The 25,420-nt window shown below is 36.5% G+C and overlaps 1 protein-coding gene across 3 annotated transcripts in view; it reads right to left on the minus strand.

Moving 5' to 3' along the window:
• The window catches only part of KCNK2 (potassium two pore domain channel subfamily K member 2), a 153,831-nt gene that overhangs the window by 48,108 nt on the left and 80,303 nt on the right, over positions 1-25,420 (minus strand). For all 3 annotated transcript variants that reach the window (XM_003814153.5, XM_003814152.5, XM_034946894.3), the window contains exons 4-5: positions 19,510-19,670; positions 16,682-16,868 (exon numbers count right to left, since the gene is read on the minus strand). In XM_003814153.5, coding sequence (XP_003814201.1) covers positions 16,682-16,868; positions 19,510-19,670 — 348 coding nt within the window. The remainder of the gene's footprint in view (positions 1-16,681; positions 16,869-19,509; positions 19,671-25,420) is intronic.

A 25,420-nucleotide genomic window follows, 5' to 3' on the forward strand; every position in this document is an offset into this window, starting at 1 on the left:
TGCAAAACTCTTAGTCAACACAAGGTGCTGTTTTCTAGAGGGTCTCTACTTGAACTAACTGCTTGGGGGTTAGGGGAGAAACATGCCATGGTTTTTTAAAGAGATTTATGTTTTCATAATAAAATTCTCTTAAATTGAGCAAGCTCTGAGCACTCCACTGAATGAGTCATAATTTCAGTTATACAGGAAAGCAAATAGTTTGTTTACTAAAAATTACATTTCCAATAATGACTTTGAAAATGTAATTCCAAGAAAACTGAATCCTTAATATGAGACATACAAATGTGTGCTTCCCAAGTAAAAAATGTGATGGCAAATGATTATAACACTGTGAAAAACTATAAAAATGTAGTAAAGGTAAATATGCCAGAAGAGGAAAAATTTTACCTGGGAAAGTCCCAAATTGTATTATACCTCTATATGAGAGAGCACAGGGTACTAAGCATGAAGCCTGACTGACCTGGTAAGCATTCAAAACTACATGTGTGATGAAGAAAATTTCATTATTTAACCAAACATACTCAATTTCACTGATCAGAATTCCATGATGATGTATTTGGATGGTTAAATAAATTCATGCTCAGATGGAATATGTGTTTTCATAATATTAACCATGAGGATTTCTTAGAACATCTGGATTTTTGCCTAGAACTTTTGGATTTTATTAGAAAACTAGGTAATGTGAGGACACTGCTTTGTGAAACTATAAATTCTTCTCTGGTTTTTTCACTCTTTCACATTACCCTTTACAAAATATTAACCTCAGGTTTATGAAAAGGAGTACTATTTTTCTTTCTTTCCTCTTTTTTTTCTTTTTTTTAAATTTTTGAGACAGGGTCTTGCTCTGTCACCCAGGCTAGAGAGCTGTGGTGCAATCATAGTTCACTGCAACCTCGAATTCCTGTAATTCTGAAAAGGAGTGTTAAGGACTTCACTGGGCAGCTTCTAAACAAGCTGTGGAAATGAATTCACTGGCTTGTATGACCCCTTTAAGGTATAGACCCTAAGGGTTTATATTAAAGGAGCTACCAGCCTTGAAAAGAAATTTTAAATTGTGTTAGGTTGGGTAATTATTTCACTTTTCTTTAATTTTGAAGAAGAATCACTAACACTTTATGTGTTTTTTTTTTTTTTTTTTAAGTCTTGGACCTTTGTAAAAGAAGACAAGTTGTAAAAAAGCAAGTGTTCATACATTACCGTATAATTAATAAGACTTCTTAGATTTTAATGAAGAAAGAGAAAAGTTGATTTAGCTCTCAGGAAGGCAAGCATGACTTATCACCCGAGACTTCCAGTCAAATAAAAAATAAAATGACAAAAGTTAGGAAACAGAACGTAGGGAATCAACGCTAATTCTCACATACAATTTTGCCATTAACTTTAACTTATCTATACAAATTTGATTATATATCATTATTGATGCTTTTAAAATCCCAGCAATTTGGGCGGCCAAGGCAGAAAGTTCGCTTGAGCCCAGGAGTTCAAGACCAGCATGGGCAACAAAGGAGATCTCATCTCTACAAAAAATACAGAAAATTAGCTGGGTATGGTGGCATGTGCCTGTGGTCCCAGCAACTTGGGAGGCTGAGGCAAGAGGATTACTTGAGCCCAGAATGTCGAGGCTGCAGTGAGCCACGATCACACCACTGCACTCCAGCCTGGGCTACAGAGTGAGACTCTGTCTCAAAAAATAAAAAGATAAAATAAAATTAAGTAAATAACACTTTGCAAAATAATTTCCTTTCTCTCTTCTCACCTTTTAGGAAGAATTACTCTGCACTTGCCACTCTTAGCAACAGGGGTCTACTTACTCATATGTCAAATAAAAGTGTCTACAGATTCTGTGGCCTCCCAAGTGCTTTTTAGCCCCAGAACACTGAGCACTGAGAGAGAACAGAAAGTGCCATCAGGAAGGAGCAGACAGATACCAATCACTAAGGTAACCAGTCACTAAAACATGTTCTCTGCATAAATAAATATGAAGTTAAAATTTTCTGGGAGATCTCTTCCTGTAGAGAAAGTACTAAATGCTGAATTCCTATATTCAGTCACATACACAGAGACACCTGAGCACTGCCTATTTATCTGCACCGGTGATCTCTAAATGCTTTTGATTCATCACTCACAGTGATAAATGGCAAAGTATTGCACATTACTTATGAATTAGAAATGTATTATGCTTTACTATATCATAAGTATTACGATATATAAAAATAAAAAGTGAAGAAATAATGAGATTTAGAAATACATAGAAATAGGAGTTTTCATATTTTCTTTTTTTTCAAGATGGGGCCTCGCCCTGTTGCCCAGGATGGAGTGCAGTGGCACCTTCATAGCCCACCGCAGCAAGAGCTCCTCCCACCTCAGCCTCCCAAATAGCTAGGACTACAGGTGCATGCCACCATGTACAGCTAATTTTTAAAAATTTTTGTAGAGACAAGAGTCTCACTATGTTGCCCAGGCTGGTCTTGAACTTCTGGCCACAAGTGATCTTCCTGCCTTAGCCTCTCAAGTGCTGCCATTTTGCCACCATACCCAGCCTAATCGTCATGTTCTCTTATCATAGAAAATCTACTTTTCTTGCTCATTCCCTGGGGACAAGCACTATTTCAGAGTTCTGGTCTAAACCACCCCATCATCACTTGTTCTTAAGATGCTTCTAATAATTATACTGATGTTAAGAAATACAGATCTATTACAATCTGTATCCTAAACATTTATAAATCACTTTCCAAAATATACTTCTTTTCCTTTAATAACACCACAGTTTGAAGAATACATTCTTTAAGTTGCCTTCAGAAAAGTTCAATATAACAATGTAGCTGAACCCTGATCCTCCTCAGAGCAGATTTTGCAGGTTTTGCAGATTGACATCAAATATTAAGTGTGCATTATGGAAGGGATGTCTTTGTTTCCTTATGAGATTCATAGCCCAATAGAAAGATGAGGAGGTTCAAGTTAGAGCAATTCCTCTTGCTTTTCCCTGGCAAAATAGCAAAATTAAGCGAGAACACTGTCTTTAAGACATCTAATAGCAAGAGGGAAAGTTCTAAACAGTAAATAATTGATATTTCCCAGATGGGAAAATCACTCAATAGCTAATTTTACAGTCATAAGGTACCCAGAAGCAAAGTCTAATTTTGTGTACTCTATTGGACTATATGAGGCAATTCTTTTCCAAGATCCTTTAAAAAAATTCACAATTTCTGTTTTTCCAAAGACTCTTGCAAAGGGCACACATCTGCTACCCAGCCGTTGCCACAGCTGCCCCCCAATCCACATTCTCATTCCAAAAACACTCCCTGGACACAAGGACCTGGAATGTAAAGATTACAGTACTAGAAACAGGGTATCATAGCTTCACAAAGACCAACACAGCCACAAAAATATATAAGTTAAGGAGATAGCGATGAATCAGCAAAAATAGTGTCAATTTATCTTACTCAGCATCTGTCATATTAATCACATCAAATTCTTATGCTAATTATAATTAACGTATATTTCTACGTTTGTATTATTTCCTCTGTCAAATAAAAATAAAATTAACAGATTTGAAGATGGGTAACAATATAATAAAAGCTGGTAAAAATAAAGTTGTTTATTTGATTATTCTTATTAGCACACAGCTATCATTCTCCTATTCTCCTATGATACTATGCCATGACTCTGAATTTTTCATCTTCTACAAAATGATAAAGAAAAATATTTTTTTCCTAAGCCGGTTTATACAATGGTCACAAATATAATATTGTTTAGGACTCCCCCCACATTCATTTTTATTTATACTTTTTGTATTTTTTTTGGTCTCAGATCATGAGGGCCACATACTGAATTGACACTGTTAGTTGTTTAAAATAACACTGATATGGTTTGGGCTGTGTTCCCACCCAAATCTCATCTTGAATTGTAGTTCCCATAATCCCCACCTGTCATGAAAGGGACCCTATGGGAGGTAATTGAATCATAGGAGTGGTTTCCCCCATGCTATTCTCATGATAGTGAGTAAGTTCTCATGAAATCTGGTGGTTTTATAAGGGGCTTCCCCCTTCACTTGGTTCTCATTCTTCTTCTCGCTGTCACTATGTGAAGAAGGACATGTTCGCTTCCCCTTTTGCTATGATTGTAAGTTTCCTGAGGCCTCCCCAACCATGTTGAACTATGAGTCTATTAAACCTCTTTCCTTTATAAATTACCCAGTCTCAGGTATGTCTTTATTAGCAGCGTGAGAATGGACTAATACAAACACATACAATACGACATCAGGCCTGAAAATATAAAACGTGTCACATAATACCTATATATTCCACAGTTGCTATAAGGCCTTGTTAGTTATATTTAAAAAGTGATAAGACAGCCTAAGATTAATGCATCACAAGTATATTTTTGTTATCATCACTATATCTCACTTTCTCCTGTAATAACAAACTTTCCATTTCTACTTAAGCCAGTTATACACTTTGAATAAGAGGTAGAAAAATGAGTGTTTCAGGACACAAGCTTATCTTATACGGAGTTAGAAATGTCTCAAATTCTCCTTCCCACATTCCACTAATTATGAAACTAAAAGATCTTCAGCAGAGTGATGCACCCTCCTTTCCCAGGGTCCTCATCCAGAGAGGATATACACTGGTACATCTAGACTGTAGATGTCCTCTGTACATCTACAATGTACAGAGAGGTGTACACTGTATTTTTGACCAAAAGCAAAGCTTTGTTCATAAAAGTGTCCCCATCTTCATGGATATTAGTGGCTTTGTCTGGTTGAACCTTAATTAACAAATCAATAGAAACAGATAAATATTAGCCCTCTCTGAGATCTTACAGAACTTCAGAAAGTATTTTCTGTTCTAAAAATATTTAAGTAAGAAATTTGCGTCAAGGAAGAACAGTAAACAGCCAAAAAGTATAAAACTCTCTTAAAACTAAATTACACTAATGAGGTTATTCTGAGAATTTTAATAACACATTCCTACTCTAATTTTTACCATGTTTTTAATACTTCAAACTGAAGTTTTAAGAGAATGGTTTAGATTTATGGTAGCTGGTAAAAATGATCCATAATAGATTAGCACACTTACTTTTACCATTATTGTATTTTACTTAAAATTGGAGTTAGAACAATAATAATAGTGGGAAATATAATTGCGAAAAAGAGAACTGAACTAATAGGCACATAGGACCTTACAGATACAACAATAAAGCAAATGGCAGTTGAAATAACACATACATTATAGAAGAGGAAAAGTTTTTAAAATTTGAGTAGAAAAACGTAGACACTTTAGGTCTACATGACCTATTTTAGGTTAAGTTAAAAAATGCTGTCCTAAGATTGAAAATTAAGTGGGTAAATATCTTAGAGAAAAAAATATTTTACGTAGCCAAGAACTTCTTCTGAAGTTTGCAGCTGTTTTTACAACTAAGGCAGAAAAGAGCCTAAGTAGAAAGGGCAAAGATAAGTTAAACCTGAATTCTTGTGCCACTAAAAATAATAATAATAGATTCATTTTTTTCCCCAAGATGGAAAAAATGATTAATGGCTTTTAGTGTGCTTCAGTCACTTGAAAATAGCAAGATAGTGCATAAAGATCAACCCCGTAAGCTTTAATTCAAGAAGGAAAATGAGAATTCACTGGAATCATGTAGGAAACCCCAGGACCCGAGGAGGAGAACATGGGCAAACAGCCCCCATGACAGCATCTGGCTGATAAAAGTGAGTGAACCCTCAGGATGTGAGAGAGGCAGATAGCCTCCCTCTGTGACTCACCTTCCACTGGGATCCAAGCAACCCAGGCCAAGGGAGAAAGCTTGTTTCTCCCAAGCCCTGGAACTAACTTGGGGAGAGCTTGGAAATGCAGTGAGGGAGAGACACTGGGAAAAGCTGCAGCCATTTTCCCAGACCTGGGACAGAGAGCAGGAGGCCATTTTTAATCTGGATAAACATAAAGTCAACAATTATGTGGTGACCCAGTAGTGTGCCCGCACAGGATTTTAGTTGCGGGCCAGAGACTGGAGTGCTTGCTCTCGAGTGGGGTAGGAGCTTCCACAGCCAAAACTGTGGAAAGTGCCTCAGCAGTAGGTGCTGGAATTGTGCTCTCCTCCATCACAGGCCTGGGTAGGGTGGGGAATGCTGCTGCTGCTGCAGTTTCTCTTGGGCAAGGAGACTTGCAGGCAGGGGCAGAGTGGTGACCTGGTACCAATCTGTATGTGTCGTTACTGAGTGCCCAGGATGCTCCCCTGAGATTGTAGTGCAGTGGGCCCTTTCCACTGAAACCCCAGGGAGAACTCCAGGCATTCAGAACACCCACTTGCCTGGCTCAGCAGCCTAAGCTTCCCAACGCTTCCTGGACATAGATTGTTGTGCAGTAAACCCCTCTCCACTCCAACCCTAGGCAGAGCTCCAGGCATTTGGAGCACCTCCTCAACTGGATCAGCAGCCTGAATAGCTCTGCCCTTCCTGCGCATATATCATGGTGCAGTGGGGCCCTCTCTGCTCCACACCCAGGCAGATCTCCAGGCATTCAGAGCATCTGTTTGCCTGGTTCAGCAGCCTGAGTCATCCCACCCCTCCTTTGAAGAGATCTTGGTGCAGGGGGGCACTCTCTGCTGCATGCCCAGGTAGATCTCCAGGCATCTGGAGCAACTACTCTCTTGGATTAAGAGTTTAGATCTCCCCGATCCCTGTATAGAGAACATGGGGTCAAGGAGTTCCCCAGCTCCATGCTTAGGCACACTTCTGGACACTCAGTGGCCATGCACTGGATTTTCCCTCAGTGCTAGTGCCTGTACCTGCCATCAGGGGACCTGTATGCAAACCTGCCAAGCCCAGCCCTGCCTATCGTGGCCTCCCCTGGCCTGAGCAGAGAGCTCAAAACACTGAGCAATCCAAAAATCAGCCCATTGCCTTATGCAACAGAAAGATATTCCCGTTAAAAAAGGATTAAGCACATACCCAGCCTCACTGGCCACAGCTGGCTCTTACCCATAAGTGCCATCTACTGGCTTATAAGTTGACAGCATAGCTCAAGATAAAACCTGCTGAGAGAAGTACATAGGGCTATAGCAGCAAAGTCAAAATACCCTGCCCAGCATTCTCTACAGTCACACCCCATGTAAAAAGCAGGGGAGAGGAGGAAAGAAAAGAACATAGCAACATTATAGGGAAAGAAAGAAAAATAAAAATATGCTATTCATATAAAAATAATTACAATAATTAGAAGTGGCAGTGTCTCCAGATGAGAAAGAACCAGGGCAAGAATTCTGGCACCATGAAAAAATCTGATTGTAGTGACACCACCTAAGGATCACAATAGCTACCCAGCAATGGCCCCAAACCAAAATGGAAACTCAGAAATGACAGATAAAGAATTCAAAGCATGGATTGCAAGGAAGCTTAACAAAAGCCAGTACACAGTTGAAAATCAACACAAAGAAATTTCTAAAACAATCTAGGAAGTGTAAGAGATAAACATCTTAAAATAAATCAATCAGAGCTTCTGAAATTGAAAAACTTACTTAAGGAATTTCAAACTAAAACTGAAAGCTCTATCAACAGACTGGACCAAAGAGAAGAAAGAATTTCAGAGTTTGAACTCTAATCTTTTGAACTAACACAGTCAGACAAAAATAAAGAAAAAAGAATTGTAAGAAGTAAAGAAAGTCCTTCAGAAATACAGGATTATGTAAAGTGGCAAAATCTAAAAAAATTATTGGCATTCCTGAGAGAGACAGAGATAAAGAAAACAACCTGGAAAACATATTTGAAGGAATAATTCAATAATATTTCCCTAATCTTGCTAGAGAGGTGACATTCGGATACAAGAAATCCAGAGAACACCTGTGAGAACTATACAAAACAAACATCACCAAGGCATACAGTCACCAGACTGCCTGAGGTCGATGCTAAAGAAAAGATCTTAAAGGGAGCTACAGACAAAGGTCAAATCATATATAAGGGGAACACCATCAGACTAATAGTGGATTTCTCAGCACAAACCTGACAAGCCAGGAGAGACTGAGGTTTTTTTTCAGTATTTTTAAAGAAAAGAAATTTCAACCAGTAATTTTATATTCCACCAACCTAAGCTTCAGAAGTAAAGAAGAAATAAAATATTTTTTCCAGACAAGCAAGCATTAAGGGAATTTGTTACCACTACATTAACTTTACAGGAGATACTTAAGGGAGTTCTAAACATGGAAAAAAGAAATGATACCTGCTACCACAAAAACACACTTAAGTAAATAGCCCACAGAGCTTATAAAGCAAGCACAAAGTAGAAACTACAAAGCAACCAATTAACAACTACATAATCGGATCAAAACCTAACATATCAATATTAACCTTGAATGTAAATGGTCTAAATGCCCTCACTTAAAAGGCACAGAGTGACAAGTTGGAAACACAATCCAAGACCTATCCATCTGCTGACTTCAAGAGACCCATCTCACAGATAAAGACATCCTTAGGCTCAAAGCAAAGGGTTGAAGAAAGATCTATCACACAAACAGAACATGAAAAAGAGTAGAGGTCACTGATTTATATCAGATAAAACAGACTTTAAGCCAACAACAGTAAAAAAGGACAAAGTAAGGTATTACATAAGGATAAGAGGTTCGATTCAACAAGAAGACTTAACTATCCTAAATATTTATGCACCCAATATTAGACCACCCAGATTCATAAAACAGGCTCTTCCAGATCTATGAAAAGACTCAGCTAGCCATATAATAAGAGTGAGGGACCTCAACACTGCACTGACAGTGCAGAAAACTAAGAAGTTCTGGGCTTAAATTCAACACTTGACCAAATGGACTTAACAGACATCTACAGAATACTCCATCCATCAACCACAGAATATACATTTTTCTCATCTGCACATGGAACATATTTGAAGATCAACCACATGCTCAGCCATAAAGCAAATCTCAATAAATTTAAAAAAATTAAAAGCATACCAACCATACTCTCAGACTACAGTGGAATAACAATAGAAGTCAATACCAAGAAGATCTCTCAAAACCACACAATTATACAGAAATTAAACAACTTGCTCCTGAATGAATGTTGAGTAAACAAGAAAATTAAACTAGAAATTAAGAAAATTGTTTGAGATAAATGAAAACAGAAACACAATATACAATATACAGCAAAAGCAGTGTTAAGAGAGAAGTTTATATTGCCAAATGCCTACCTCAAAAATTTAGAAAAATCTCAAATTAAAGATCTAACATCACACCTAAAGGAACTAGAAAAACAAGAAGAAACTAACTCCAAAGCTAGTAGAAGTGACTAAAGTTAGAACAGAAAAAAAATAAAAGAATAAAATCAGAGCAAAACTAAATGAAATTGAGACTCAAAAATCCATGCAAATAATAAAACCAAAGGTTGGTTCTTTGAAAGGATAAGCAAGATCAATAGACAGTTAGCTAGATTAACAAAGAAAAAAATGAGAGAAGATCCAAATAAGCACTAGCAGAAGTGACTAAATTTAGAACAGAAAAAAAATAAAAGAATAAAATCAGAGCAAAACTAAATGAAATTGAGACTCAAAAATCCATGCAAATAATAAAACCAAAGGTTGGTTCTTTGAAAGGATAAGCAAGATCAATAGACAGTTAGCTAGATTAACAAAGAAAAAAATGAGAGAAGATCCAAATAAGCACAATCAGAAATGACAAAGGTAACATTACAACTGGTCCCACAAAAGTCCAAAAGATTCTCAGAGACTATCATGAACATTTCTATGCACACAAATTAAAAAATAGAGAGGAAATAAATAAATTCCCATAAACACACAATCTCCCAAGACTGAATCAGAAAGAAATTAAGACCCTGAACAGACTAATATTGACTTCCAAAATGGAATCAGTAATTTAAAAAAAATCTACCAACCAAAGGAATCCCTGGACTAGGTTAATTCAGATTCAGATTCTACCAGATGTACAAAGAAGAGCTGGTACAAATCCTACTAAAACTCTTTCCAAAAAATTGAAGAGGAGGGACTCCTCCCTAACTCATTCTATGAAGCAAGCATCACTTTGATAACAAAATATGGCAAAAGACACAATAACAAGAAAAACTATAGGCCATTATCCTTGATGAATGTAGATGCAAAAATCTTCAACAAACTGAGTCCAACAGCACATCAAAAAGTTAGTTCAACAAGATCAGGTAGACTTCATTCCTAGAATGCAAGGTTGGTTCACCATATACAAATCAATAAATGTGATTCCCACATAAATGGAATTAAAAACAAGAAACACATGATCATCTCAATAGATGTGGAAAAAGCTTTTAATAAAATATAACATCCCTTCCTGATAAAAATCCCCAAGAAATTAGGCATTGATGAAACATATGTCAAAATAATAAGAGCCATCTATGGCAAACCCACAGTCAACAGCATACTGCATGGGCAAAAACTGGAAGCATTCCCCTTGAAAACAGAGAGAAGGTAAGGATGCCTACTCTCACCATTCCTATTCAACATACTACTGGGAGTCCATGCCAGAGCAATCAGGCAAAAGAAAAAAATAAAAGCATCCAAATAGGAAAAGAAGAAGTCAAACTATCTTTCTTCACTAACAATATGACTCTATACTTAGAAAACCTTAAAAATTCTGCCTAAAGGCTCCTGTAATAAACAACTTCAGTAACATTTGAAGATACAAAATCAATGTACAAAAATCTGTAGCATTTTATATAACAATAACATTCAATATCAGAGCCAAATTAAGGACACAATCACATTTATAATAGCCACAAAAAAAAAACAGGAATACATCTAACCAAGGAAGTGAAAGATCTCTACAAGAACTACACAACACTGTTTAAAGAAATCATAGGTAACACAAAAAATAGAGAAATATTCCATATTCATGGATTGAAAGAATCAATATTTTTAAAAGGACCATACTGTCCAAAGCAATCTATAGACTCAACACTATTTCTATTAAGCTACCAATATCGTTTTTTGCAAAGCTAGAAAAAGCTCTTCCAAAATTCATATAGAACCAAAAAGGAGCCTGAACAGTCAAAGTAATCCTAAAAAAAAAAAAGCTGGAGACATCACATTACTCGACTTCAAACAACACTACAAGGGTACAGTAACCAAAACAGCATGGTACTGCTACAAAAAATATATACACATATATATATAGGCCCGTGAAGCAGAATAGAGAACCCAGAAATAAAACCACACACCTACAGTCATGTGATGTTTGACAAAGTCAATAAAAATTAGTAGTGAGGAAAGGATTCCCTATTCAATAAATGGTGCTGGGATAGCTAGCTAGCATATAAAGAAGGATGAAACTAGGCCCCTAATTTTCACCATATACAAAAATTAACTCAAGATGGATTAAATATTTAAATGTAAGACCTCAAATTATAAGAATCCTAGAAGAAAATTTAGGAAACACTAATCTGGACATCAGCCTTGGGAAAGAATTTGTGACTATGTCCTCAAAAGCAATTTCAACTAGGACAAATAGGACCTAATTAAACTAAAGTGCTTCTGCACAGCAAAAGAAACTATCAACAGAGTAAAGAGACAACCTATAGAATTGGATAAAATAATTATAACCTATGCATCTGACAAAGGTCTAACATCCAGAATCTTAAAGGAATTTAAACAAATCAACAAGCAAAAAATAACACAATTAAAAAGTGGGCAAAGCACTAAAAAGTGGGCAAAAGACATGAATAGACACTTCTCAAAAGAAGACATTCATGTGGCCAAGAAACATATGAAAAAAAACTCAACATCAATGATCATTAGAGAAATGCAAACCAAAACCACAATGAGCTACCATTCCGTGCCAGTTAGAATGACTATTATTAAAAATTTAAGAAACAACAGATGCTGCCAAGGCTGTGGAGAAATAAAAACGCTTTTACACTGTTGGTGGAAATGTAAATTAGTTCAACCATTGTAGAATACAATGTGATTATTCCTCAAAGACCTAGAACCAAAAATACCACTGGGCCCAGCAATCCCATTACTGGGTGTCTACCCAAAGGAATATAAATCATTCTATTATAAAGACACATGCACACATATGTTCATTGCAGCACTATTCACAATAGCAAAGACATGAAATCAACCCAAATGCCCATCAGTGATAGACTGGATAAAGAAAACCTGGTACATATATACCATGGAATACTATGAAGCCATAAAAAGGAATGGGATGATGTCCTTTACAGGGACATGGTTGGAGCTGGAAGCCATTATCCTCAGCAAACTAACACAAGAACAGAAAACCAAACACCACATATTCTCACTTACAAGTATGAGCTGATCGATGAGAACACATGGACACATTGGGAGAACAACACACACTGGGGTCTGTCAGCGGTGCAGGGGTGGGAAAGCAACAGGAAGAATAGCTAATAGATTCTGGGCTTAATATGTAGGTGATGGGTTGATCTGTGCAGCAAATCACTGTGGCACACGTTTACCTATGTAACAAACATTCATATCCTGCACATGTACCCCTGAACTTAAAATAAAAGTTAAAGAAAAAAAAGTGGGCAAAGGGCATGAACAGACACTTATCAAAAGAAGACACACAAGTTGCTAACAAACATATAAAAAAATGCCCCACATCACTAATCATCAGAGAATTGCAAATCAAAACCACAATGAGATATCATCTCATAGCAGTCAGAAAGGCTATTATTAAAAAGTCAAAAAATAATAATGCTGGTAAGGCTCTGGAGAAAAGAGAATGCTTACACACTGACGGTGGGAATGAAAATTAGTTCAGCCTCTGTGGAAATCAGTTTGGAGATTTCTCAAAGAACTAAAACAGAACTACCATTTAGCACAGCAATCCCATTACTGGCTATATATGCAAAGGAAAAGAAATCTTTCTAACAAAAAGTCACATACACACATGTGTTTATCAGAGCCCTATTCACAATAGCCAAGGCATGGAATCAATCCAAGTGTCCATCAGTGGTGGATTAGGTAAAGAAAATGTGGTATATACACACCACGGAATACTTTGCAGTCATAAAGGAGAATAAAACCATGTCCTTTACAGCAACATGGATGCAGCTGGAGACCATTATCCTAACTGAATTAATGCAAGAACAGAAAACCAAATACCCTATGTTCTCACTTATAAGTGGGAGCTAAACAATGGGTACTCATGGACATAAAGATGGCAACAACAGACACTGGGGACCACTAGAGTGGGAAGGGAGGGAAGGGGGCAAGGGCTGAAAAACTAACTATTGGGTACTAAGCTTGGTACCTGGGTGATGGGATCAATCTTACCCCAAACCTCAACATCGCACAATATACCCAGGTAACAAACCTGCACATGTACCACCATATCTAAAATAAAAGTTGAAATTATTTAAGAAAAAAATCAAAATATGTGCTTAACAAAACAAAAAAAAAATCAGAGGCAGATATTTGGTATCAAAAATTAGAGAGGAAATGTAAAATTCTGAACAACCAGTGATTATATTCCCTTCATTAAATAAAAATAAATATTTAACTCCACCTTTCTGTATACCTCCAGTGTCACAGAGTCACTATTTGTCTTTGCCACTGTTATGGGTTGAATTGTGTCCTCCAAGATATGTTGAAGTCCTAATCTCCAGTACCTCAGTAGGTAACCTGATTATCTCAATAGATGCAGAAAAGGCCTTTGACAAAATTAAACAGCCCTTCATGCTAAAAACTCTCAATAAATTAGGCATTGATGGGACGTATCTCAAAATAATAACAGCTATTTATGACAAACCCGCAGCCAATATCATACTGAATGGGCAAAAACTGGAAGCATTTCCTTTGAAAACTGGCACAAGACAAGGATGCCCTCTCTCAGCACTCCTATTCAACATAGTGTTGGAAGTTCTAGCCAGGGCAATCAGGCAGGAAAAAGAAATAAAGGGTATTCAATTAGGAAAAGAGGAAGTCAAATTGTCCCTGTTTGCAGATGACATGATTGTATATCTAGAAAACCCCATCGTCTCGGCCCAAAATCTCCTTAAGCTGATAAGCACCTTCAGCAAAGTCTCAGGATACAAAATCAATGTGCAAAAATCACAAGCATTCTTATACACCAATAACAGACAAACATCCAAATCATGAGTGAACTCCCATTTACAATTGCTTCAAAGAGAATAAAATATCCAGGAATCCAACTTACAAGGGATGTGAAGGACCTCTTCAAGGAGAACTACAAACCACTGCTCAACAAAATAAAAGAGGATGCAAACAAATGGAAGAACATTCCATGCTCATGGATAGGAAGAATCAATGACATGAAAATGGCCATACTGCCCAAGGTAATTTATAGATTCAATGCCATCCCCATCAAGCTACCAATGACTTTCTTCACAGAATTGGAAAAAACTACTTTAAAGTTTATATGGAACCAAAAAAGAGCCCGCATTGCCAAGTCAATCCTAAGCCAAAAGAACAAAGCTGGAGGCATCACACTACTTGACTTCAAACTATACTACAAGGCTACAGTAACCAAAACAGCATGGTACTGGTACCAAAACAGAGATATAGACCAATGAAACAGAACAGAGCCCTCAGAAATAATACCACACATCTACAACTATCTGATCTTTTACAGACCTAACAAAAACAAGAAATGGGGAAAGGATTCCCTATTTAATAAATGGTGCTGGGAAAACTGGCTAGCCATATGTAGAAAGCTGAAACTGGATCCCTTCCTTACACCTTATACAAAAATTAATTCAACATGGATTAAAGACTTAAATGTTAGACCTAAAACTGTAAAAACCCTAGAAGAAAACCTAGGCAATACCATTCAGGACATAGGCATGGGCAAGGACTTGATGTCTAAAACACCAAAAGCAATGGCAACAAAAGCCAAAATTGACAAATGGGATCTAATTAAACTCAAGAGCTTCTGCACAGCAAAAGAAACTACCATCAGAGTGAACAGGCAACCTACAGAATGGGAGAACATTTTTGCAATCTACTCATCTGACAAAGGGCTAATATCCAGAATCTACAATGAACTCAAACAAATTTACAAGAGAAAAACAAACAACCCCATCAACAAGTGGGCGAAGGATATGAAAAGACACTTCTCAAAAGAAGACATTTATGCAGCCAAAAGACACATGAAAAAATGCTCATCATCACTGGCCATCAGAGAAATGCAAATCAAAACCACAATGAGATACCATCTCACACCAGTTAGAATGGCGATCATTAAAAAGTCAGGAAACAACAGGTGCTGGAGAGGATATGGAGAAATAAGAACACTTTTACACTGTTGTTGAGACTGTAAACTAGTTCAACCATTGTGGAAGTCAGTGTGGCGATTCCTCAGGGATCTAGAACTAGACATACCGTTTGACCCAGCCATCCCATTACTGGGTATATACCCAAAGGATTATAAATTATGCTGCTATAAAGACACATGCACACGTATATTTCTTGCGGCACTATTCACAATAGCAAAGACCTGGAACCAACCCAAATGTCCAACAATGATAGAATGGATTAAGAAAATGTGGCACATATATACCATGGAATACTATGCAGCCATAAAAGAGGATGAGTTCATGTCCTTTGTAGGGACATGGATGAAGCTGGAAAGCATCATTCTCAGCAAACTATCACAAGGACAAAAAACCAAACAGTGCCTGTTCTCACTCATAGGTAGAAATTGAACAATGAGAAAACCTGGACACAGGAAGGGGAACATCACACACCAGGGCCTGTTGTGGGGTGGAGGGAGCGGGGAGGGATAGCATTAGGAGATATACCTAATGTAAATGACGAGTTAATGGGTGCAGCACACCAACATGGCACATGTGTAACAAACCTGCACGTTGTGCACATGTACCCTAGAACTTAAAGTATAATAAAAATATATATATTTAAAAAAATAATAGTAATAAGATTCTTAGGCCGGGCGTAGTGGCTTGTGCCTGTAATCCCAGCACTTTCAGAGGCTGAGGCACCTAAGTTCAGGAGTTCAAGACCAGCCTGATCAACATGGTGAAACCCCATCTCTCCTAAAAATACATCAATTAGCTGGGCCTGGTGGCACACGCCTGTAATCCCAGCTACTCAGGAGGCTGAGACAGGAGAATCACTCGAACCCAGGAGGCAGAGGTTGCAGTGAGCCAAGATCGTGCCAGTGCACTCCAGCCTGGGTGACAGAGCAAGACTCTATCTCAAAAATAAATAAATAAATAAATAAATAAATAAATAATAGAAGGCTCCTGTAAATGTAATTAGTTAAGATGTGGTTATGTTACACTTGCGTAGGATGGGCCTATAATATAATTTGACTGGTATGCTTATAAGCAGAAGGGAATTTGGCTGCAGAGACAGGCACAAGAAGAAAAACATGTGTTGAAGGAGGTAGAGATGGGAGTGATACAGCTGCAAGCCAAGAATCGCCAAGGACTGATGACCTCTACCAGAAATTAGGAAGAGGCTAAGAAAAATTCTACTGAGTCTGAGAGGGATCATGGCCCTGCTGGTACCTTGATTTCCAACTTCCGTGAGACAATGAATTTGCTTTGTTTAAAGCCACCCACTTTATGGTACTTGGGTATGTCAGCCCTAGAAAACTCATACAGCCCTTGTGTTTCGTTATAAACCTAAGTGAAAAATCTATCTAATAAACCCCTGTTAGAAGAGTAACATGGGTGCCAGGAAAAGCTTACCTGCAACGTAGTCACCAAATCCAATAGTTGTTAGAGTGATAACCACAAAATAAATGGCGTCCAGGGCACTCCAGCCTTCTATGTGTTTGAATATGATCGCAGGCAGAGCCACAAAGAGTACACAGCCAAATAGTATAAATATGATTGTTGAGATGATGCGAATCTTGGTCTGACTAACATTCCACTTCTAGGGATGAGACAGAAAGGTGTGTGTATATATATATATATGTATATAAATGGGGAGAGAGAGAGAGAGAGACAAAGAGAGAGAGAGAGAAATTACTTGTATACCCACAAAGTTAACCTATACACTATTATGAGCAAATTAGCAAGTAAGCATGTTACTTTATTTTCTTTTACACTTAGTTTTTAATTGTCTTTACTTATGAAAATTAGGTATCATCAATAAATCAATCAATGCTAATAATGATGCTACTTTATCCTCACATAGCTTTACAACAGGTGAAATTCTTTTGAAAGGGTAAATTACATTTGCCCTGAGAATGCAATTTTAGATTTGCATCATTATTTGTTTACCTAGAGTACTTCTGAAATATTTCTATTCCATAATCATACATACAACTGATTTCAGGCCAAATACAATCCAGAACCATACGAAAATGGAGACACTGAAACAAGAATTAAGTATTTACAATTGTTCATTGATAAACATTAATTTCATAAAGTTTTTTTCTGTCACTTCCATCACTTTTTCTTATCATCAATTTAATTGATTACAGCATAATACTAACAGCTTAACCTTCACAGTTTGATTCCAACATGAACCAGGTGAATTCTCTGTTCTATGGTACTAAATTGTATAACTAACAAAGCTATAAGATCAGCAGGTAAGGATAAGTCTTCAATACCCCTAGGCCATAGCTGTCATCAGAATACCCATTTTTTAAAACTCCTCCAGTAAAAAAATCTCTATAGTGTAATGCATTAAATGAAGTTGGTATATATACAACAGTTTATATCCAGATTTCTATTCGAGGCTAGTTACCATATATTTTAAATCTGACTGGATCTGTCCTATTTACTATAAACAATATAGGTCACAAACTACACCATATGAAAATCACTGAATGTTAGAGCTTGAGAATTTTTAAAGACCTATGAAATCACAGAATGGAAAGGGTACATAGACATTCCTCTAGTCAACCATCCTCATCTTACCTGTGAGAGTTAAATGAGTTCATGTTTACAAAGATTATACAATAGTGCTTGGTACCAAACACTGAACCATGATTACTGGAATGTCATCACCATAAGGGCATGGAACTTTTTTTATACACTGGTATATATGCAACATAAAAAATATTACCCAGCATCTAGGAGGCACTAAAAAATTTGTTGAATGAATGAACGAAGAATTCAACATTACCATGTTTATGCCGCCAATCTGCCCTCTTGATTAATATAAACAGATAATTCTTTTAAATAAAAGTATAATACAAAAAAAGAATAAAACTCCAATTTTGGAATAACTGTGTTATTCTATTTCAACACAATGTTGAACAAAATGCTTGAGATCTAACTTTGATCTTAAATCTGAAACATGACTAGTGCTAAAACTGGAACTGTAATCCAAATTGAGAAAACAATACTCGATATTTTATTTCATCAGTAGAGTTAAATGTAAATATTTTGTTGAACTTTGTGTGAAAGTATAAAACATTGCTAAACAATGAACAAAATTTATTTGCAACAGTGGTGCTAGAAGTAACAAATCCTTTATAATCCCACCCTCTAACAGGAACAGTTACTTTTTCCATAATTTTCTTCCAAGAACTCAAGCTTATCATCATAGTATTCTTATTTTTCACTTAAAATTCTAACAAAAGCATTTTCATTTTTTGTTGACTATAATACAACTTGAAGATCTCCATGTATTCTACACCTTTGGTTCTACTAAATTACATTGTGTAGATACATTCCTATCAATGGCATTACTGAATTAAGTTATATGATCACCTTTATTATGTTTGTTATTTAGACTACATCTTTCCCAAAGGGGCTTTATAAGGGTATCAAAACAAATTTTAAAATAATAAAGTACAGTCAGTCATTTACTACTTATGTTAAAGTTAAATTTATAATGCCACCTACCCTCAGAGTGATGCCTCCATAGTACCATTATTCAAGTTATACAAATAAGAAAATGCAGGTTTGATGGGATAATAACTAGTTTAAGAGAATATAGCTGGGAGACACTACATATGAAATTTAAATCTGGCTGGGCACGGTGGCTCAAGCCTGTAATCCCAGCACTTTGGGAGCCCAAGATGGGCAGATCATTTGAGGTCGGGAGTTCAAGATCACCGTGGCCAACATGGTGAAACCCCATCTCTACTAAAAAATACAAAATTAGCCAGGCATGGTGGCGGGTGCCTATAATTCAAGCTACTCAGGAGGCTGAGGCACGAGAATTGCTTGAACCTGGGAGGTGGAGGTTGCAGTGAGCCAAGATTGCACCCATTGTACCATTGCACTGCAGCCTGGGCAACAGAGCAAGACTCTGTCTCAAAAAAAAAAAAGAAAGAAAGAAAAAGAAAAAAGTAAAAGAAATTTGAATCTAAGACTTTTGAATTCCTACTTTTTTCTGTTTATACTTTTGAGTTGTTCTCATGCATTAATTTATTCATTCAGATTAAGTATAAAAATAATTTAAAAAACAGTGAGTTACATGCCAGTAGAGATGCATATAAATTGTTATGGAAGCCCTAATAATTGAATGTCTAATTGTATCTGAGGTGACAGAAAAGATATAATTTTTAAAAAAATCAAACAATAAATATACGTAGTTAAATATCTATCATACTCACAATAAACGTATCTTCCACTTTGGCAATTCCTTTTCCAAATATGGTGCCTAGCTGATCTCCAACTCCAGCCAAGAGAAAACCAAAGAGGGGAATTCCCAGTAAGGCATAGATGATACAGAATATTTTGCCGCCTTCTGTGCGTGGTGAGATGTTTCCAAATCCTTTAAAAAAATTACATTGTGTATAAATGAATAATAGTTGTTTAAAACATATGAACTCAAGATTGATTCAGAAACTCCAAAAAATTGCAAGATATCAATAATTGATTTTGACTAGTTAAGAATACGTTTGTATTACATACTATTGTAATATGTTCTAATATGATATTCTTATAAGCAAATATTTCAAAAATATACAAAGTATAGTTAATATTCCAATTAAACTGTGAGATGATGAAAACTGAGGTGACGACACATGCAATAATGTTTTCATTATCATTATTATTTTTTCAAAATCATATTTTCATTAAACATTTCTTTTTTCTTTCTTTTTTTGCTTTAAGTTCTGGGATACAATTGCAGAATGTGTAGGTTTGTTACCTATGTATACATGTGCCATGATGGTTTGCTGCACCTCTCAACCCATCATCTAGGTTTTAAGCCCTGCATACATTAGCTATTTGTCCTAATGCTCTCCCTCCCCTTCCCACCACCCCTTACTGGTCCCGGTGTGTGTTGTTCCCCTCCCTGTGTCCATGTGTTCTCACTGTTCAACTCCCACTTATGAGCGAGAACATGTGGTGTTTGGTTTTCTGTTCCTGTGTTAGTTTGCTGAGGCAGATGGCTTCCAGCTTCATCCATGTCCCTGCAAAGGACATGATCTCATTCCTTTTTATGGCTGCATAGTATTCCATGGTGTATATGTACCACATTTTCCTTATCCAGTCTATCATTGATGGGGATTTAGGTTGGTTCCATGACTTTGATATTGTAAATAGTGCTGCAATAAACATATGTGTGCAAGTGTCTTTATAGTAGAATGATTTATAATCCTTTGGGTATATACCCAGTAATGGGACTGCTGGTCTAATGGTATTTCTGGTTCTACATCCTTGAGGAATCACCACACTGTCTTCCACAAAGGTTGAACTAATTTACATTTCCACCAACAGTATAAAAGTGTTCCTATTTCTCCACAGCCTCTGTTGTTTCTTTACTTTTTAATAATCGCCATTCTGACTAGCATGAGTTGGTATCTCATTGTGCTTTTGATTTGTATTTCTCTAATGATCAGTGATGTTGAGCTGTTTTTCATATGTTTTTTGGCCACATAAATGTCTTCTTTTGAGAAGTGTCTGTTCATATCTTTTGCCCAGTTTTTGATCGTTTTTTTTCTTGTTAATGTGTTTAAGTTCCTTGTAGATTCTGGATATTAGACTTGTTAGATGGGTAGATTGCAAAAATTTTCTTCCATTCTGTAGGTTGCCTGTTTGCTCTGATGACAGTTTCTTTTGCTGTGAAGAAGCTCTTTGGCTTAATCATACTCCATTTTTCAATGTTGGCTTTGGTTGCAACTGCTTTTGGCACATTAAACTTACTTCTATCTCTCTATTGCTGATAATCCTGTTGACTATAAAGCTTTCATTATCATTCAGAACACACTGAGAATACTATATTGCCTTAATTCGAGAGTATTCAGATATGCTTAAGTTATTTAAAGATTAAAGTTTAGTAGCAACTTTAAAGTATTTTTATTCAATATTTACCAAAAAGCAATATCTAAAAACTTAAAATTATTAAACTTCTTTAAAGTTTTAAAGATCTTAAAGCCTTTCCAGTTTTGTGCAAGGATATCTACTTGTTACTATTCAAGTAGCTCAACTTCATTTACTTTTAGTAGCAGAAGCACTGTCTACACATATATGCTTGGGTTAAAAAATATACTTCTAGAAGTACATAGAGTACCTCTTTTGATCAGCAAACCTCTTACTGTCCTTCATATTAAATTAATTTGGAACTTTGATTTTAGTTATCTGTTACTCAAAAATGTGAGCAGATATTTTGGGATTGGTTTTTTTTTTTTTTTTTTTGTCGTTGTTACTTTACTTTCCAGTTTAATGACTATTGTAGTTCAAAGATTATGGGCCGTGTGATTTTTACTTGTTGGAATCCATTGAGATTTTCCTTGTGGCTTTATTATGGTCAATTTTTGTATTTATTTCATTGTTATTTGAAAAGAAAATGAATGTTCTATTTGTCTGATACAAAAAGAACATGGAGTGAGGGTGAGCTAATGTTTAGTCACTTTAACCCACATATTTTCCCCTACAATATTTCCATCTTTCTCTTCCTCCTACTCAAACAGTTAGTCAATTCCGTGTTCATTGCTAGTCAACTCATCTACTGAGGGATTTGTTTTCAATGTATCTAATGTTCAAGAACTTTGACTTTTTTTTTCCATTAGCCTGTTCTTATGCCATGAAAATAATAATTATATTAATTTCTTTTTCAGTGTTGAACCATGTAGTAACTCAATTCCTTGAGAGAAATCCTACACTTTCTTTACTTAGGACAATTTCTACGAGTAGTTGAAAATTCCTGGTCATATCCTCATACTTGTAAGCAAAATACAATACTAGATTGGTTAGTATTTTAGTAGAAATTTATTTTCTAGCCTTAGTGAGAACCATGATTTTTCTGGTGGTATATGGAAGATTCTGGTTCAAGGAGCCCTGGCTGAAGTAGTGCTGGTGAAGGAGGGGAGACTGGAGTCTGGACTTTCATGTAGGAGTGCATTGTACAGGATTTCTGGGGACAGGTTCTCCCAATTCTCAAAGCAGCCACCAGTGTACAGCTGCCTTACTGTTTCTCAGGCCTGCTGCCTGCTCTGGGAATATCTGTAACACAGCTCTGTTTGGAAAACACAGCTTGATTCTGGAGGCAAAGACTGGAGGCAGCTACCAAAAAGTTAGGATTAGTGGTTCCACAGAACTTGAACTAATTTATAGGCTGACTGCCCTTGGACCCACTTCTGCTTTTAATTTTGGTGACTTTATCAAGTTCTCTTGGAAATTTTCATCTTTTGAATCCTCTGTTTTGCTTCTATGGGGGATGTGGGCTCCTCAACTCAAAAAGAGTTCATGGTCCCTCCGCATCGGTATGACTCATAACATCCCCAGATCCACTCCTGTTGTGTCAGTCACAGTGCTTTCCCTGCCCTCGAGCACACTATGGAAATTTTCAATAATTATTTTTCTATGTCTCTGTCATCTCAATGCAACTTTTTGGTGATGTGAGGTAACTGCATGTTTACATAACAAGGAATTCAATATCTGAATTTACTGAAATATTTTAAGATGTTAGATATCGATTATCTAACAAAAATTCCACGGTTTACAATAAGGCAATCACACATCATGTTGTTTAAAACCATTTTACGTTAGAGCCTAAAATTAACTGATTGAAAGATATCAGTCAAGAGAAAACCTAGCAAGAGTTTAGCAGTATATTATAGCCATTCCTGGAACCATCATTCCTTAGTTATGTGACCTTGGGCAAATTATTTCCTCATCTGTTAACAGGGCATATTGTTATTACATACTTCATTGAGTTTTAAGTACTAAAATTAACTGATTGAAAGACATCAGTCAAGACAAAACCTAGTAACAGTTTAGCAGTATATTATAGCCATTCCTGGAACCATCATTCCTTAGTTACCTGGGCAAATTATTTCCTCATCTGTTAAAAAGGCATATTGTTACTACATACTTCATTGAGTTTTAAGTACCAAATAAAGTACTATGTGAAAAGTGCTTACTCTATTATACTATATGTGCTCAATATATGTTAGGTATGATAATAATTCTTATAATCACTATTAATAATAATATTTGTAGAAGCAAAGGTTAGAGGATCAGTGTATTTAGCCTCATCAGTATGCAAACTATTTAATAGCCAGGTTAATGCAGTCATGATTACACATTGTTCTTCCACTATGTTCTGAATGTTTTGTCAAATTATGGATGCCATTCTTTATAAGGGACAATGGCAAAATAGCATGCTGTATGCTAAGGCGACTTTTCACATATAAAAGTTGAAGGAATTGGAGGTGTTTGTGCTGAAGAAAAGAAGGCTGAGAGTAGAAAGATGCAGGCTAGCTGATTCCAACTATGTGAATGATTAAAACATGGAAAAGGAAACAGACCTATTCTGATGCTTCAAGGCAAAGAACAAATCAATTGGTGCAAGCTATGGAAAGCAAGCTCATGCTAAAGTAACTGCAGCCAAAATAGAGTAAAGGACTATAAGAGTCAGACAAAAGCCAGATAATCACTTGCAGTGTTTAATACTTTGGACTGATGGTCTTCTAGGATTCCTTATAATACAAAGTTGTAATGAATCAGTAGGCAAATGTACATGCATAATAAGAGTAAGGTTCTCTAATATCTGCTTTTGCCATGGATTACAATTACTCATTCATACATTCAAAATTTTTTATTAAGCATCTACTATTTGCCAGGCACTCTGCTAAGCACTAGGGCTGCAGCTATGAAGTAGACAGACCTGATCTCTCAAGCTGACAATCCAGCGAGGACACCTGCAAGAGACTGATACAAACGTGTGATAAGTGTGTGCCACAGAAAGTACAGAATGTTCCTGATGCACAGGATGTAAGAGAATGAGACATGCTGCACACGATAAGTGACCCTGAAGCTGTGATCTGAATCTGAGTAGAAGTTACTCAGGTAGCATAAATAATGAAATTAAGACAGAAATAAATAAGTTCTTTGAAACCAATGAGAACAAAGACACAATGTACCAGAATCTCTGGGACACAGCTAAAGCAGTGTATAGAGGGAAATTTATAGCACTAAATGCCCACAGGAGAAAGTGGGAAAGATCTAAAATCAACACCCTAACATCACAATTAAAAGAACTAGAGAAGCAAAAGCACACAAATTCAAAAGCTAGCAGAAGACAAGAAATAACTAAGATCAGAGCAGAACTGAGGGAGATAGAGACACAAAAAACTCTCCAAAACGTCAATGAATCTAGGAGGTGGTTGTTTGAAAAGATTAACAAAATAGACCACTAGCTAGACTAATAAAAAAGAAAAGAGAGAAGAATCAAATAGACACAATAAAAAATGATAAAGGGGATATCACCACTGATCCCACAGAAACACAAACTACCATCAGAGAATACTATAAACACCGCTACGCAAATACACTAGAAGATCTAGCAGAAACAGATAAATTCCTGGACACAGACACTGTCCCAAGACTAAGCCAGGAAAAAATCGAATCCCTGAATAGACCAATAATAAGTTCTGAAATTGAGGCAGTGATTAATAGCCTACCAATCGAAAAAAGTCCAGGACCAGACAGATTCACAGCCAAATTCTACCAGAGGTACAAAGAGGAGCTGGTACCATTCCTTCTGAAACTATTCCAAACAATAGAAAAAGAGGGACTCTTCCCTAACTCATTTTATGAGGCCAGCATCATCCTGATACAAAACCTGGCAGAGACACAACAACGCCAAAAAAAATTCAGGCCAATATCCCTGATGAACATCGATGCAAAAATCCTCAATAAAATACTGACAAATTGAATCCAGCAGCACATCAAAAAGCTTATCCACCACGATCAAGTCGGCTTCATCCCTGGGATGCAAGTCTGGTTCAACATACGCAAATCAATAAACATAATGCATCACATAAACAGAAACAATGACAAAAACCACATGATTATTTCAATAGATGCAGAAAAGGCCTTCAATAAAATTCAACTCCCCTTCATGCTAAAAACTCTCAATAAACTGGGTACCGATGTAACATATCTCAAAATAATAAGAGCTATTTATGACAAACCCACAGCCAATATCACACTGAATGGGCAAAAGCGGGAATCTCTCCCTTTGAAAACCGGCACAAGACAAGGATGCCCTCTCTCACCACTCCTATCCAACAT

The sequence above is a fragment of the Pan paniscus genome, chromosome 1, assembly GCF_029289425.2.
Source record: "Pan paniscus chromosome 1, NHGRI_mPanPan1-v2.0_pri, whole genome shotgun sequence".
Taxonomy (NCBI): Eukaryota; Metazoa; Chordata; class Mammalia; order Primates; family Hominidae; genus Pan; species Pan paniscus.